The following is a 14904-nucleotide window of genomic DNA, read 5'->3' on the forward strand; positions in this document are numbered from 1 at the left end:
ACCTCCAGAATTCAGACCCGGTCCTCCCTGACCTCCTCCAATAGCGCATAAGACAATAGAGGGGAAAGCAGGTTAAAAAAAAAAAAACTCAGATGATAATTCTGTGACAGATACTTATATAAGACAGAGGCACAGGAAGCTATTTGGAGTTAATGAAGAGTCTCTTCTGATTTGTTTCCCCTTGTAGTTTCATGTGTGTGATAAATGAGTGTGCGCGCGCGCGTGCGCGCGTGCTTGTGTGGACACAGCGCACCCCCCATATGGGGGAGAGAACCATCTCACAAGGCAGCCTTGTCTATGTAGTTCAAGTAGGGCGTAAATTGTGATCCCAGCGCCTCTGCTGCATCTTGAGTAGTGGGGTTACAAGAGTGCACTGGGACCAGCTAAAATGAAGAGAGCTGGGGGCCTGCTGAGTTTGGGAAGTACGTCTGAGCAAAGACGTGGGCGAGGGGCCAAGGCACAGGAAACTCTAGTTTTAAATGTTAACTGGCGGTCTGGGCTCTATTGCCATCTAGTGGATGCTGAGGAGAAAGGGATTGTTGTACCATATTCAATAGGGAAGGAAGGGGTGGGAGTAGAAGGAAGAAGGAAAAAGACATTTTCAAATTGATCTTATCAGTTCTGTAAAACTTCAACCTTTAGAACAGCACGAGGCTAGCTATGAATAGACAGTTCAAATAAGCTCAGTGTCATGCTTGACCTGGCAAGCTGACAACCTAAATTCTGATCCCAGAGCACATACAAAAGCCCATAGCAGAAGTAGCGGGAGCTTCTGTGATGCCGAGGCCCAGGAGAGCTAAAAGAAGCTTGCTGGCCTACCTGACCTGGGGTACACAGTGCACAGAGACCTGGTCTCAAGGTGAAAGGTAAGGGCCGACACCTGAGGGCTGTCCTCTGAGCTCCACAGATGCCATGCTCACGGCTACACCCCACATAGGAAAACACACGCAGATACACTCACGTGTCGCACACTCAAAACCAAAGAAAGGAATAAAAGAAAGGGGCAAAGAAAGGAAGATGGGGAAAGAAAGGGGAAAAAAGATGGCTGAAGTTGGGTCATAAGAGTTTTCATTGCAACAAAGGTGCCGCTGACCAGGCTGGCCTTGAACTAATGGAGATCACCTCTCACTGCCTCCCGAGTGCTGGGATTAAAGGCGTGCACCACCACCACCACCTGGTTTAGTTCTTTTATTTCTATAGAACCTTCCAGCACACTCTATATATATTTTTTTATTTCTCTCTGAATCCCACCGCAAAAAGCTTTTGGGACCAGAAGTAGTGGTGTACATCTTTAATCCCAGCATTCAGCAGAGGCAGGCAGATCTCTGTGAGTTTGAAGCCGGCCTGGTCTACATAGCGAATTCTAGGACCGCTAAGGCTACACAGTAAGACACTATCTTAAACAAACAGAAATGGAAGTAAATAAATGGTAAGAGTCTGCCTCTGTGGTCGAATACTCACCTAGCAAGTGCAAGGCTCTGAGTATAGTCCTCAGTACGGAAGAAGAAAAAAAAAATAGCTCTTGTTAATTGAAGTATCTCAAGCATCCAGAATACTGCCTAGCACATAGTAGGTGCTCAATAATATTTATTACATGAACAAATCTCACCTTAGTGATGAAAAGAGATATTATAAATATGATGTCACTTTAGCTTTATGGAGATAGAAAAACTTATGTGGTGTGTGTGTGTGTGTGTTGTAAGCATCTTGAAACTGAATTCATGAATGTAGGATGTTTCTTTTCCTGTGGTTAATAAGGAATTGTGTGTCTCTTCATGAATAGTAGCGGTTCCTTCTCTTTTCTTTCTTTCTGTTGCAGAAAGGGGTAGTTTGTTCTAGGAGCGGAAAGGAGAGGGGCTAGGTGTGCCAGGCTGGAGAGCGAGAAAAGAGAGAAGGGCTGATGTGTGGTACCATGACCTCTTCTGGGTCTGTAACACGGTACCCGCCTTGCCCTGAGTGCGTGTGAGCTGGTCTTTCTGTTGGCTGAACGGAGCTCAGGTACACCGAGTGCTGCCTGTCTGGTTTGGTTTTCGTTCTGAGACTGAGCCTCCCTCTGTAGTACAAGCTGTCCTCAAATAAGCAACCCAGGCTGGCCACAGACTCATAGCAATCCTCCTGTCTGAGCTTCTTGGGTGCTGAGATTACAAGAGTAAGCCATCACTCCGCAATCAACTGCTAAAACTCTTCTTTTTGGACAAGTTGTTTCCATTTTACTAATGCCTAACATACCCAGTCTAGACATTTTACAATTTCTTTGATGATGCATTATTTTAAAATGTGTTTATTGTCCATGTGTGGTGGCATATGCCTTTAGTCCAAGCATTTGGGAGGCAGAGGTAGGCGGCTCTTTGAGTCTGAAGCCAGCCTGATCTACACACTCAATTCCAGGGCAGCCAGGGCTGTATAGTGAGAGCCTGGGCCAATAATATCATGAAAAGGAAAGGAAAGGAAAGGAAAGGTGTTTATTTATGAAATACTTTGAAATCCGTGTCACCCATTTACTTTAGCAATATGGTTGAAAAGAAAGAGACCAGTATGGGCCCTGACAGATTCGTGAAATGGTCTGTATATTTCATTAAAGTTTTCTGAATGAGATCTAAGCCGGCTTCAAACCCCTGGGTTGGAGCACTCCTCCTGCCTCAGCCTCCCAAGTACCTGATACTGCAGGGGCACATATCCCACCCAGTTCTTTGGGTGGCCCATTCTGAGCTGGCTTTAACAGACACACCATCAAGTCGTTACTTCCCCCTTTGTTCACACTTTATAAACAAGTAACAGCCTGGTGGTTATTTTTTTTTTTAATCTCATTTTTTCCATAAGATGGGGTAAAGAAAATTAATTCCCTTTCTCCCACCCTTCCATTATCCTGGGCAGATCAGAGCCTGGCTTTTTCCCCCATCACATTTAGTTGTTTTAAATGTGTGTGTGTGTGTGTGTGTGTGTGTGTGTGTGTGTGTTTGAACGTCTGCACGAAGCCGCATGTGGAGGCCAGAGGACGACCTGTCAGCTCCGTTCTTTCCTTCTGTCCTGTGGATCTCAGGGATCAGACGCTGACCCTCAGGCTTGGCTGCAAGCCCTTCTACCTGCTGAGCCCTCGCAGGTCCCCAACGCCTGACTTTAGGTAAACAATTTGAACTTACAAAGAGCTTTTGTGTGAGGCTTCCAGTGATGAGAGAGGATCAAAGCCTGTGACTTTCCCAGAGACCTATCCCCAGTTTGCCTGACCAGCTGTCTTGGTAAAGGCTTGGCTTACGCTTGGGAAGGTCATTCTCCCCCTGCTTGGGGTAAGGGTGAATGTTTAGAATCTGGGACTTTTCTTCTGGTTTGCAGTCAGTGCACAGTCCTAGGCGTCCTCCTCTCTCTTCCCTGTTGTTAGCCATCGCATGCCCTGATGTCATTGCTGCCATTGTGAGCTGACAGGCCCTCCCAGCTCTGGTGGACATGATCAACCATAAGCAAGCGGGGGCCTGGAGCTGGGGAGGTGGGGGGGAGCAGTGGTCCCAACAACACCTTGGAGTTGGGCTGGGTCTGTGTGGAGCCCCAGAGATGTTCCCCAGCCCATTCTTTTTAAGAACCAATGAATAAAATTAGGGGCCTCCCTCCTGCGGTCAGAGACCCGGGCCCTGGAGTGGAACTTGGAGTAGAAGATGGCCTTCTCTGTCAACTCATTCATTCTCCAGAATTCAACTTGTTCTCTGACTCAGTGGTGTTTGAAAGCACCTTCATCCAGGTACCTCCTGCATCCTAGGGATGAGTCCTGAGGGTAGGGGAGGCCAGAGGGAACCAGAGGGTCTAGGTCCCAAGATCACCTCCCTTTGTGCCTGCAGTGTGAGGAACTCCCTGCAGACGTCCTGCAAAGAGTTAAGTAGTGGTTTGGTACAAGAAAGAAGGTTGTTTGTTTGCTTTGGGTTTTCTGCTGTTCATTTGTCATAAGAGACACGTCTTACTGTGTAGCCTTGGCTGGCCTGGAACTATGAAGACCAGGCTGGCCTCAAATGCATAGAGATCCTCTAGCCTCTGCCTCCTGAGTGCTGGGATTAAAGCTCAACTTAAGCATCTTTTTCAAAGGGTTTGATATATATATATATATATATATATATATATATATATATATATATATATATAAAATTGTGTCTATCTGTACACATGAGTGCAGTACCCTGGGAGGCCAGAAGAGGGCATCAGATTCCCTGGAGCTGGAGTTGCGGGTGATTGTAAACCACATGATTGGGATGCTGGGAACTGAGCTCCACATGCTCTGTAAGAGCGGTAAACACTCCTCGTGGTCCAGCTGGGTTTTTTTTTAGCCCTCATGATGTACAAGGAGCTCCATTCAACCATGATCAGCGGTAACTGTCTAAGCAAGCTCTATCCAAGACCCTTTGGACCAGCAATGCATGATTACAGACACCCAGGGCATTCTCTCTGGACTTTGGCGGTTGAAAACGGTGTGCCAGACAACAGGGGTCCCACAGCCACTCTTTGTGGGTATTGCTGAGGTTCTGGTAAGGAAATGACCAGGCAGAGGGACTTGGAAGTTCCCAAGTTAAGGTGGAGAGACTAGGCAGAATCAAGGCTGCCTAGTCCTGCCGTGTCAGGACCCACGGAACGAGTCAGGGAGCCGTAGGGAAGATGGTGGGAACCTTTCCAGGAGGGTCTAGTAATTAAATGTGAGACTCACAGCAATGAGCTACTTCCCACCCTGGTCCCAGTTTGGGAAAACTACGTTCAGGGTTCCCGGTACCCCGTTTTCCTGAGCTGCCCCAGGCGGACACCTGTATTCCTGGGAGACGAGCTAACACGACTTGGGTGAGAGAGCAGGAATGTGGGATCCAGACCGTTGCAGTTCCTGGTCATCCCTGTTTGTGTGGTGTCTTGGCAGAGGACTTGTCCTCCTACTTTGCTCTATATGATCTAATATTGGCACTCTTGAGAGTCTCTGAATGGCCTCGACGTGACCCAAGAGAGCCCTGCCTTTACTTAGAACGATTCACTCCTCAGTCGGATCCACTTCTTCCTCTCTCCTCTGTCCTCACTGCGCCCTATGGCCCCCCCAAAGCAGGACTGGTTTCCAGCATTTATTGGCACTTACTCTCAGTGGGTACTGTCCTCTGTTCTGTGAGGACTGCAGATTCTATTCATAGCATGGGCTCTCAGAGATGTCACTTCTTTTTCTCTCTTTAAAATCAGTTTTGTTTAGTTTTTGTTTGTTTGTTTTGTTTTGTTTTGTTTTGAGACAGGGTTCCTCTGTGTAGCCCTGGCTGTCCTGGAACTTGCTCTATAGACCAGGCTGGCCTTGAACTCACAGAGAATCCACCTGTCCCACCTCCTGAGTGCTGGGATTGAAGGCACGTGGCACTACTGCCTGGCCTGAATTCCTTTTTCTTGAAGCATTACTTAGGCTGGTAGGAATCAAATTTCCGCTTTCCTTGGGGTTTCTCTTCGTCTCCAGTTCCCACGTGGGGTGTAGAGTTGCCAGAGCTGGCTAGAACACTGGGAGAAGGCCGCTGGTCTTGGACACACAGGTGTCTCCACGTTACCGATGGCTCCTTAATGGTCACAGTTTCTGTGCACTTCTAGGGCGAGCCGAGCCAATGCCCCTGTGCAGGAGGTTCACTGCCCCAGCCCTGCCCCCGCCCCCATGTATTATGGGAAGCAGAGGAAGTTCTTCTGATGTTTGAGGCCCTGCAATAAGCTGCCCTCTCTTGTCTGAGGGAAGTTCTCCAGCCTCCTCCACTTGAGCTTCCTGGGGCTTTCCCACTCTACTGTCTTTCTCCTGTAGAACTTTCTTCCCTTACAGGTCATTAGAAAGCTGTGCTAGCCCAGTGGTGGTGGCGCATGCCTTTAATCCCAGTACTTGGGAGGCAGAGACAGGCCATCTCCGTGAGTTCGAGGCCAGCCTGGTCTACAAAGCTAGTTCCAGGACAGCTAGAGCTACACAGAGAAACCCTGTCTCAAAAAACCACAAAGGAAGGAAGGAAGGAAGGAAGGAAGGAAGGAAGGAAGGAAGGAAGGAAGGAAGGAAGGAAGGAAGGAAGGAAGCTGTGCTGGTTTCTTTGACCCAATGCCACTCAGCTTTTTTTTCTTACTAAACATCTTTCTGTTTGTTGTTTTGAGACAGGGTCTCATGTACCCCCAGGTTGCTTTCTAACTCCACGTGAAACCAAGGACCTTGAAGTGCTGATTCTCCTGCCTCAATTCCCAAGTGTATCTTTTCAGTTAGATGTGTTTCTCTACCCAAAGCAGTACTACACAGGGTTGTTGTTGTCCACAGACTGTGTCTGGGGAGACCTACGAAAGGGACCGGTGGCAGGTAACCGTCTAGCTCACCAAGCCAAAGTGGCCCTGTCTGGTATCTGTGTTCTTCCACCCCTTGTCTCCTTGTCTGCTCTCTCTCTTTTTGACCCGTGTGTCTGGGCTTGGTTTCCAGGTCACTAAGCAAGGAAACTGGATGGATGCCTATGAAAAATCTGCCACTATGATCATCGGGGTAACCTCTTCTGTGCCCTCCTTGCCACTCCCCAACGTCCTCCTAATGGCCAACGTCACCTGGCCTCATGGGCCGTTTTCCACCTCTAGCACACCTGGTGCCCCTGTCATCACTCTCAGCAGGTAAAGGCTGGAGAGAGGGGACGGGGCTGTGGGACGATTGGCAGGCATATGTATACTGTGCGGGTGGGCTTCAGATCAGAAGAAAAGGCAGTGCTCTTTATAAGCTCTGCAGAGTTCACCCACCTGTTGATGTGATGCTTGTTTACTTAGTGGTTTTTTGCAACAAGTGCAGAGCTGCAGATCAGGGGAGCAGCACAGCTCTTGTTTCCAGCTGAGTGTCTGAGGAGCTTGGCTTCATTTTATTTTATTTTTCAGGGATTTTTGTTTTTTGTTTTTGTTTGTTTGTTTTAGATGGGGTCTCCCTATGTAACTCTGGCTTGCCTAGAACTCATGATATAGACCAGGTTGTCCTAGAAGTTGAAGAGTGCCAGCCTCTCTCTCTCTCTCTCTCTCTCTCTCTCTCTGTGTGTGTGTGTGTGTGTGTGTGTGTGTGTGTGTGTTTGTGTGTGTGTGTGTGTGTGTATGTAACTTTTAGGAGCTGCTTCTCTCCTGCTATGTGGGTTTTGGGGATTGATCTCATGTCATTAGAGTTAATAACCAGCACCTTTAGCCTCAGAGCCATCTTGTCAGCCCAAAGATAGAGATATTCAAATCAAATAGGGCTATGAGATATTGAGGTTGAAAAAAAGATCTCACAAATCCCAGAATGGTGAGCCTGTCTCAGAAAAGGGTGGGTGGGCATAGGGAGAGAGGACTCAGTGGATAAGGGGCTTGCTGCTCTTCCTGAAGTCCTGAGTTCAGTTCCCAGCAGCTATGTCAGATAGCTTACAACCCCCTGCAGGATACCTACAAATATGTGGCGTTCACACACACACAACTAAACCTTAAAGAAAAGAAAAAGGAAAACCATAGTTCAGTTGGCAGAGTGTATGCTTGGCACACACAGAGCCCTAGGTTTGACCCCCAGCACTGAATAACCTGAGCACAGTGATCCAAACCTTTCATCCCAGAACTTGGGAGATGAGGACAGGGGATCACAGAAAAGAACAGAGAAACATAAAACCTCAATAAAACCTCAATATATATGAGACATTCACCTTTCTCACTTGTTTGATTCCAGGAATCAAAGATGGAGGGAAAGGCTTAGAATAAGAAATCTTTGTTCTATTTTCCTCTTACGAAGATTTCAGTGTAAACAAATCTTGAGATTTTTAATTCGGGTTTTGTTTTTTTGAGACATGGTCTCCTGTAGTTAATGCTTGCCTCACACTGGGTAGCTGAGGGTGACTTTAAATGTCTAATCCTCCTGCCTTAGCCTCCGAAGTGCAAGGGTGACCACTGTGCCCAAGTCACTGTGCGTATACATGCATGCATGCATGTGTGTGTGTGCATATGCGTGTGTGTGCATATGTGTGTGTGCATATGTGTGTGTGCGTACATGTGTGTGTGCGCGTGTGTGCGTTCATATGTGTGTGTGCATATGTGTGTGTGTACATATGTGTGTGTGCATGCATGCGTGTATGTGCATATGTGTGTGATGGATAGATACAAGCATGTTTATGTTTGTATCAGAGTGCAAGGCCAGAGGACATGTCCTGCTCTGTCATATTCTGCTGTACTCCCATGAGGTGGTCTCTCGCTGAAGCTGTGGCTCACTGGCTTGGCTAGGCTGGCTGGCAGTGACCTCTCAGGATCCACCTCTTTTGGCATCTAGTCCTGAGGTGATAGGGCCCACACGACAATGTCTGCATTTTTTTTCTTTTAAACATGAGTGCTGGGGATTCAAATTCAGTCCTCGATGCTTGCACATCAAAACCTTTTTTTTTCAATCCTCTGAGTCACCTCTTTCTTCACTCACCAAACTTCTCCAAGCCTCTGTTACCAATGCATACTTATTGACGTTTATCTTTCCCTCATGAAAGGGTTTAATGAGAACTGAGACAGTATGCACCAGTAACAGTAGTGGTGGCGGATGTGGGCAGATTATTTTTATTTAATATTTTTTTGAGACCAAGTCCCGTAGCTCAGGCCCTCAATTCCCAGGTGGCGGGATTTAGACGTACACTCACTGTTATGCAGAGTCTTTCCTAAGGGACAGAGAGCATGCAAATGATCAGAGGGGAGTCAGTCCCCACCCTCAGCGCAAGAGCTATATACTGCCAGCGCCCTCCAGGCAGCGCGGGAGGTGCTGACACACAAACTTCCTGATCATGCCCAGGATCCTTCCCCTGAAGTATGTGGAGCTACAGATCTATGATTACACCAAGCGCATCCTTCGGGTTAGGACAGTGACGGAGAAGATCTACTACCTGAGGCTCCACGAGAAACATCCACAGGCCGTGTTTCAGTTCTGGATCCGCTTGGTGAAAATTTTGCAGAAAGGTCTGTCTATCACCACCAAAGACCCCAGGATCCAGTTCACTCACTGCCTGGTGCCCAAGATACCCAACCCCTCCATCGAAACAACAGTAAGTGGGGGCGCCCCACAGCGTCTGCAGGGAAGGAAACAGAGAGGCGTGTTTCCATGTACCTACTCCTGCACACAGAATGCTCACACATGCAAATGGACACTTGGCAGGTCCCCCATCCACGAACCCACTCCACACCTTGGGTCAGAAATACTCAGGAGAAAATATTGTGCCCTTGCCGTGCTTCCCCGAACAATACAGGAGAGCAGCTACTTGCATGGCGTTGTGTTATGTGAGGCACGTGCCAAAGCTCCATCTTTGGAATAACGAACTTGAGTAAAGTGGATTTGGATACTGGATGGTAGATCCTGGAACCATCCCCGTGGATCTTAGGGACAAGAATGTATGTTACTGAATGCAATGCCGTCGACATTTTAAAACATTCTATCCTCTCACGGGCCCTTCCCCTCATTTAGACACCATTTCCTGATCACGGTGGACTACATCTGAATGACTCTTACTATGAAAGTTACTTTTCAGTAAATATGAACATAATTACATGTGTCTTGATAGACTTATTCTTTCTGCATTTTTGTAAAGATGGGATCCCGCTACATAGCCCAGGCTGGCTTCAAACTCAAAATCTTCCTGCCTCAGCTCCCACAGCTTCTCCTCCTGTTGTAGGTAGATGCAGGGCCTCCCACGTACTCAATGCTAGACAAGTGTCTCGCTTGCTCTACCCCCGAGCTATTGCCTTTTTGTATTTTCTCATCATTTACCTATTTAGTGTGTGTGTGCTATTGTTGGCACAGGTCTCCCTCTATAGCTTAGGCTGGGCTGGAATTCACAGTATAGCCCAGGTTGCCCTCACACTTACGGCTAGCCTCCTGTCTTAGCCTCCTGAGTTGCTAGGATTGCACATACACACCACTACACTAAGCTCCCTTGGGGTGTGAGGACTTCCGGGACCTGCCCAGTGAAGAAGCGCCGGTGCAGTCTGTGCAGTCTGGCAGATGATTGCTCCCAATGTGAGATCTTAAAGCTGTTTCACAAAGGTGTGTGTTTTGGTGTTTTGATATTCACCCTAGATCAGCTGCTCTAAGGTCCACTCCGTGCCCTCTGGAGAGCGTAGCCTCCACAGCACACCAGAGAAAGTGTGCTGTTTCCAGAGGCCTCCATCACTGGCCTGGCAATACTGTGAATTAATGCTTATAGGCCTGAAACTGAAGTCAATCACACAGACTCCTTCAAGGCCCTGCCAGGAAGAGCGTGGATGCTCCCACAGCAGCAGGACCCTCTGACTTGAATTTCCCCACACAGCCTGAAAGCAGCGTGCCAGCATCCTCCCAGCCCAGTGAAACCGTCATGCTGCTGGCGGCTGAGCGGAACAGCGGCAGTCTGTTAGGGCTCTCAAAAAGACACCAGCTCACGGGAGACAGGTGAGTCCTGTGTTGTTAGCTCCAGTCTCCCTCGCCCTAGCCTAGATTCATGATGCCTATGCCACTCTCTGTCCAGCCAGCTCTAGTTCTTTTTATGCTAGTCAGCCACACAACTTTGTCCCCAAGCTTGTGCTTGAAAGCAGGTTCTGTGGCACCCAGGCATCTGAATGTTCATTCTACAGATAAACTCCACTGTTTTCAAATGGCAGATACACAACAGAAGTGAAAAAATGGGTAAATTAATTCCAAGAAATGTGAGTTAGTAAATGAGTCAGTTAGCTACTGACTCACTAATCCCAAAGGCCCCTTGGGAGAGCCTCTCCTTTGTCCTCTCTACCTCTGGTGTAAAATGGGCAGTGACCAAAGACTCCTCCTAGCTCCAAGTTTCAACTAATTCCCTTACAAGCAGCCACAGATTGAACCCCCACGTGCAGGGCAAATATAACTCAAATATAACTCATACGCTGCCATCAACACATAATTTGTTTTGTTTTTTAATTTGTGATTTTTTTCCCCCACTGGGAGGAGTTTTTTTGTTGCATGGCTTTAAAAGCTTCTTTTCTGGACAGTCCCTACAGAACACGGTGCCCTTTTAGAAAAGAAAATCTGGTTCTTTCAGATTGCAAAACCAGCCTCACTTTGGAAGTTAAAATGTCTGGTACCTTAGACTACCTTCTTGATGCCCTCAACCTGGTCCCACTCCTCTCTTCTCCTCCTCCACTCTCCCCTCCCCTCCCCCATGAGCTTCTTATTGCCCCGATGGCCTCAGACTCACTATATAGCCAAGGGTGACCTCAAACTCCTGATCCTCCTGCCTCCACATCCCAAGTGCTAGGGTTCGAACCCAGGGCTTCACGTATACCAGTCAAAGACAACCCACGGAGCTACATCCCCAGTCCTGGTCCCTTGGTCTTGTTTGCTTGTTTGACTCAGGGTTTCACTCTACAGCTCTGAATAGAGTTGAAGTTGCTGTAATCCTCCTGCCTTGGCCTCCAAAAAATTTTTCTTTCTTTTTTTTTTAAATATTTGTTTATTTATTTATTATGTATACAATATTCTGTCTGTGTGTATGCCTGAAGGCCAGAAGAGGGCACCAGACCTCCTTACAGATGGTTGTGAACCACCATGTGGTTGCTGGGAATTGAACCCAGGACCTCTGGAAGAGCAGGCAATGCTCCCAACCACTGAGCCATCTCTCCAGCCCCAAAATTTTTCTTTCTTTGGAGCCGACGTGATGGCTCATTGGTTCAGAGCACTGGCTGCTCTTCCAGAGAATTCAGGCTTAATTCCCAACAACCATGTGGTAGCTCACAACTGTCTATAAGTCTAGGTTCAAGGGACCTAACATACTTTTCTGGCCTCCTCAGGTACCGGGCACACAAGTGGTGCACAGACATACATGAAAACAACCCCCCCCCATACACATAAAATAATAAAAAAAATTCATTATTTTTCCAAGGCAGGGTCATCAACTTCTCTTTCCATTTCCCCATGATTTAAACTGATTTTTCCTTTTAGGAGCTTTCTTGTGTTATTTTGTTGTTTGGAGTTTTTGTTTCAGTTTTGTTCTAAGACAGATGATCTTGAACTACTGACCCCTCCTGCTTTTACTTTCCAAGTGCAGGATTACCAGAGTGTATTAGCACACCTCTGTATTGTTTTGGATTTTTGTTTGTTGGTTTGTTTTTGAGACAGCGTCTCACTGTTTAGCTCTTGGGTAGCTTGGGACTCACTATGTAGACCAGGTTAGCTTTGAACTCACAAAGATCTGCTTACCTCCGCCTCTTCAGTACTGGAATTAAAGTTGTGCCCCACCAGGCCCTGCATAGTTTGTTTTTATTTATTTTCTTTTTTCTTGAACAAAGTCTTTTTTTTTTTTTTTTTTTTTTTGGTTTTTCGAGACAGGGTTTCTCTGTGGCTTTGGAGCCTGTCCTGGAACTAGCTCTTGTAGACCAGGCTGGCCTCGAACTCACAGAGATCTGCCTGTCTCTGCCTTCCAAGTGCTGGGATTAAAGGCGTGCGCCACCACCGCCCAGCCTTGGACAAAGTCTTATTGTGTAACACGGGCTGACCTCTGGTAGAGAAGTATGTGCTCTTAACTACTGAATCTCTCTCCATCCTTTAAAAAACAGTTTATTTAAGCAGATTTTTTTTTATGTGTATGGGTGTTTTGCCTGTAGAGTGTTTTGCCTGTAGAGCCTGTGGGGACCAGAAGAGGACATCAGACTCCCTAGAACTGGAGCTATAGACAATTGTAAGATGCCATACAGATACTAGGAACCAAACTTAAGTCCTCTGAAAGTGTAGCAAGTGCTCTTTACTGCTGAGGTGTTTGTTCCAGCCCTTAAGTGGAGTCTAACACTGTTTTCTTTCCTTTCTGTTGTCTTCTATGACCTGGGACTCTCTGGACTCTCACAGATCCACTGAGACTACCATAGAAATCAACAGCTCCAGCAGCTGCAAGACCCCCCCACTGGTGGCATCTTCAGTTAATATGCCCATGAGAGCTACCTTGACCCACAGCCTCTGGGAACAAGAGAACCCAAACGAGAGCTTCCTGCAGGTTCCTGTAGCCAGCTCCTTAGGAGAGAACTTTTTGGGACCCTAACACCTAACCAGAACGCGTGTCGGCCAGCCCTGCCTCGTATAATGCTGCTTCCCACAGTGGGCCAAGTAACCACGGGAGAGATGAGATGGTGCTTATGCCAAGACGCTCCTCTACTTCCACCAATAAACCTCCAATGGAGTCCTTGTTGTTGTAGGTTGTGTTTTGGCGGGGGATGGGGAGGGGACTGGGACGGAAGCATCTGGGCAGCTGGCTCAGGGCTGGCTGGAAACCACCGCTCACTATTCAGAAAAATAAATGCGAAGTAAGCGCTGGCCTGCCAAGTCCAAAGCATCTAGACCAACTGGAGCTATCCAGCGCAAAGGAACCGGTCTCTGAGGAGCGCTCTAACTTCCATTGTCAAAGAGATAGCGGGACCCAGAGGCAGGACTTTGGTATGCAGAAACCCTGGGATGATGACTGCCAGCTAGGAGATGACCTCATTTCAAGAAAGAAACTGAGGATTCATCTCTCTCAACTCCCTATGAGGGCAAAAGCCCAACGGCACGCCCCTGGCCGTGAACAAGGGTTACTAATGGAGATGTGGTTTCTGGGAAGGGTAGTGGTGACTCCCTAGCAAAGGAGTTCTAACTGCCTTGACTGTCCTCTTCTGGAACCTGGAGAAAGCAAGCTGGGGGACCTTGTATCTTGCGGGTTTCTGAGCACATATTCCTAATTGTGTCGGCAATGATCAAAACTGCTCCTACTTCCTAGACAATTAGGAATATTTACCCGGCATATACTACCATAATAGCCAATACGTGTTGTAGGGTATTTAGATTACACTGTGGCCCTCCAGAAAAATTTACCTTGAATCAGGGGGCAGAACCAGCAGCTAGCCGACAGAAATTAGCCTTAGAGAGGCCCGCACTTCGGATAAAGAGGATGCACTAGAAGAAAAGGGCAGGGAGGAGAGTTTGAGCTTCCTTTTGGTTCTAGGACAAGGGAAGAGATGTGTCTCTGGCCGAAAAGGAAGGTCTGCTGGTTATTTCTCTGATCTAGCAGGTTTTTCACTCCGACATCTGACTTCCAAGTCTTTGTGGGTAAATAGAACAACAGAGACTTAGTTTACAGCTACAGATGGTCCAGGTTCTGCCACGGCTGATGCCTGAATGATGGGCAGGGTGCTGACTGCAGGGCCATGGGGCTGAAGACAATAATTAAAATACCGGTAGATTCCTGTTCAGCTGCTAAGCTGACAGAAAAACATCAAATACGCATTTATAACAACGGTTTGGTGCCCTGGTTGGTGTGTGATGTTGAGCTCATCAGGGAACAAGAGAGGGGAAGTTTCCTGTGCTTGGAGACAGCTTGGGGCAGCTACTGACCTCTGTTATAAAGATAAAGGAAGGCCATTACTGATTACATGACATTTATGTCACTCAGTCCCCAAATAAAAGTTGGAGGACCTGCCTTCCCGAATCTCACATCTTGTGTGATGCCAGGAGGAAGAGTATGGTTGTCCCCTTCCCAGGAAGGCGTGGTTAATCTGAGGAGCAAATCCTGGCAAGACTGGGTTATACAAGATACTGACATCAGTGACTTTCTTCCTCCCACCCTCCATGAAAAACACAAGCAACCCAGATTTCTTTTGGACATTGTGCTAGTTCCTTGTCATCTTGCATAGGCTAGAGTCCTATGGGACCACAGAACCACAAACGAGGAAATGCCTCCCTCAGATTGGCCTAGGGTGCATTTATTTTTCCTGTGGGGCATTTTATTGATTAATGAGGGCCCAGTGCATTGAGCAGGTTGTGTAAAAATGTAGGCCGAGCAAGCCAGTACGTAGCCTTTCTCCACGGCCTCTGCTTTCAGTTCCTGCCTTGGCTTCCATTGGTGATACGCTATAAGGTGTAAACAGAAGTACACCGTGTTCTTCCCAAACTGCTTTTGGTCATGG

At 47.5% G+C, this 14904-nt stretch overlaps 1 protein-coding gene across 2 annotated transcripts; it reads left to right on the forward strand.

Moving 5' to 3' along the window:
- Positions 1-3577: 3577 nt before the first annotated feature.
- On the forward strand, positions 3578-13007 carry Garin1a (golgi associated RAB2 interactor 1A). Of its 2 annotated transcripts, none has more exons than XM_075953697.1 (5): positions 3578-3730; positions 6431-6612; positions 8771-9020; positions 10281-10399; positions 12818-13007. In XM_075953697.1, exons 1-5 carry the CDS (start codon positions 3578-3580, stop codon positions 13005-13007), a joined length of 894 nt encoding a protein of 297 aa, XP_075809812.1. The 2 variants fall into 2 exon arrangements, with proteins under 2 accessions (XP_075809812.1, XP_075809811.1); XM_075953696.1 differs by having other exon boundaries at positions 3578-3729; positions 6403-6612.
- The last annotated feature ends 1897 nt before the right edge of the window (positions 13008-14904 follow it).

The sequence above is a fragment of the Microtus pennsylvanicus genome, chromosome 19 (assembly GCF_037038515.1).
Source record: "Microtus pennsylvanicus isolate mMicPen1 chromosome 19, mMicPen1.hap1, whole genome shotgun sequence".
Lineage (NCBI taxonomy): Eukaryota > Metazoa > Chordata > Mammalia > Rodentia > Cricetidae > Microtus > Microtus pennsylvanicus.

What these genes read in the sequence shown, in the direction of transcription:
- Garin1a (XM_075953696.1), top strand. Translation starts at nt 3,578, where the DNA reads ATGAATAAAATTAGGGGCCTCCCTCCTGCGGTCAGAGACCCGGGCCCT. An exon ending in TTTGAAAGCACCTTCATCCA is followed by an intron (nt 3,730 to 6,402) that starts GGTACCTCCTGC and finishes CTCTCTCTTTTT; the next exon opens with GACCCGTGTGTCTGGGCTTG. An exon ending in ACCCCTCCATCGAAACAACA is followed by an intron (nt 9,021 to 10,280) that starts GTAAGTGGGGGC and finishes TTCCCCACACAG; the next exon opens with CCTGAAAGCAGCGTGCCAGC.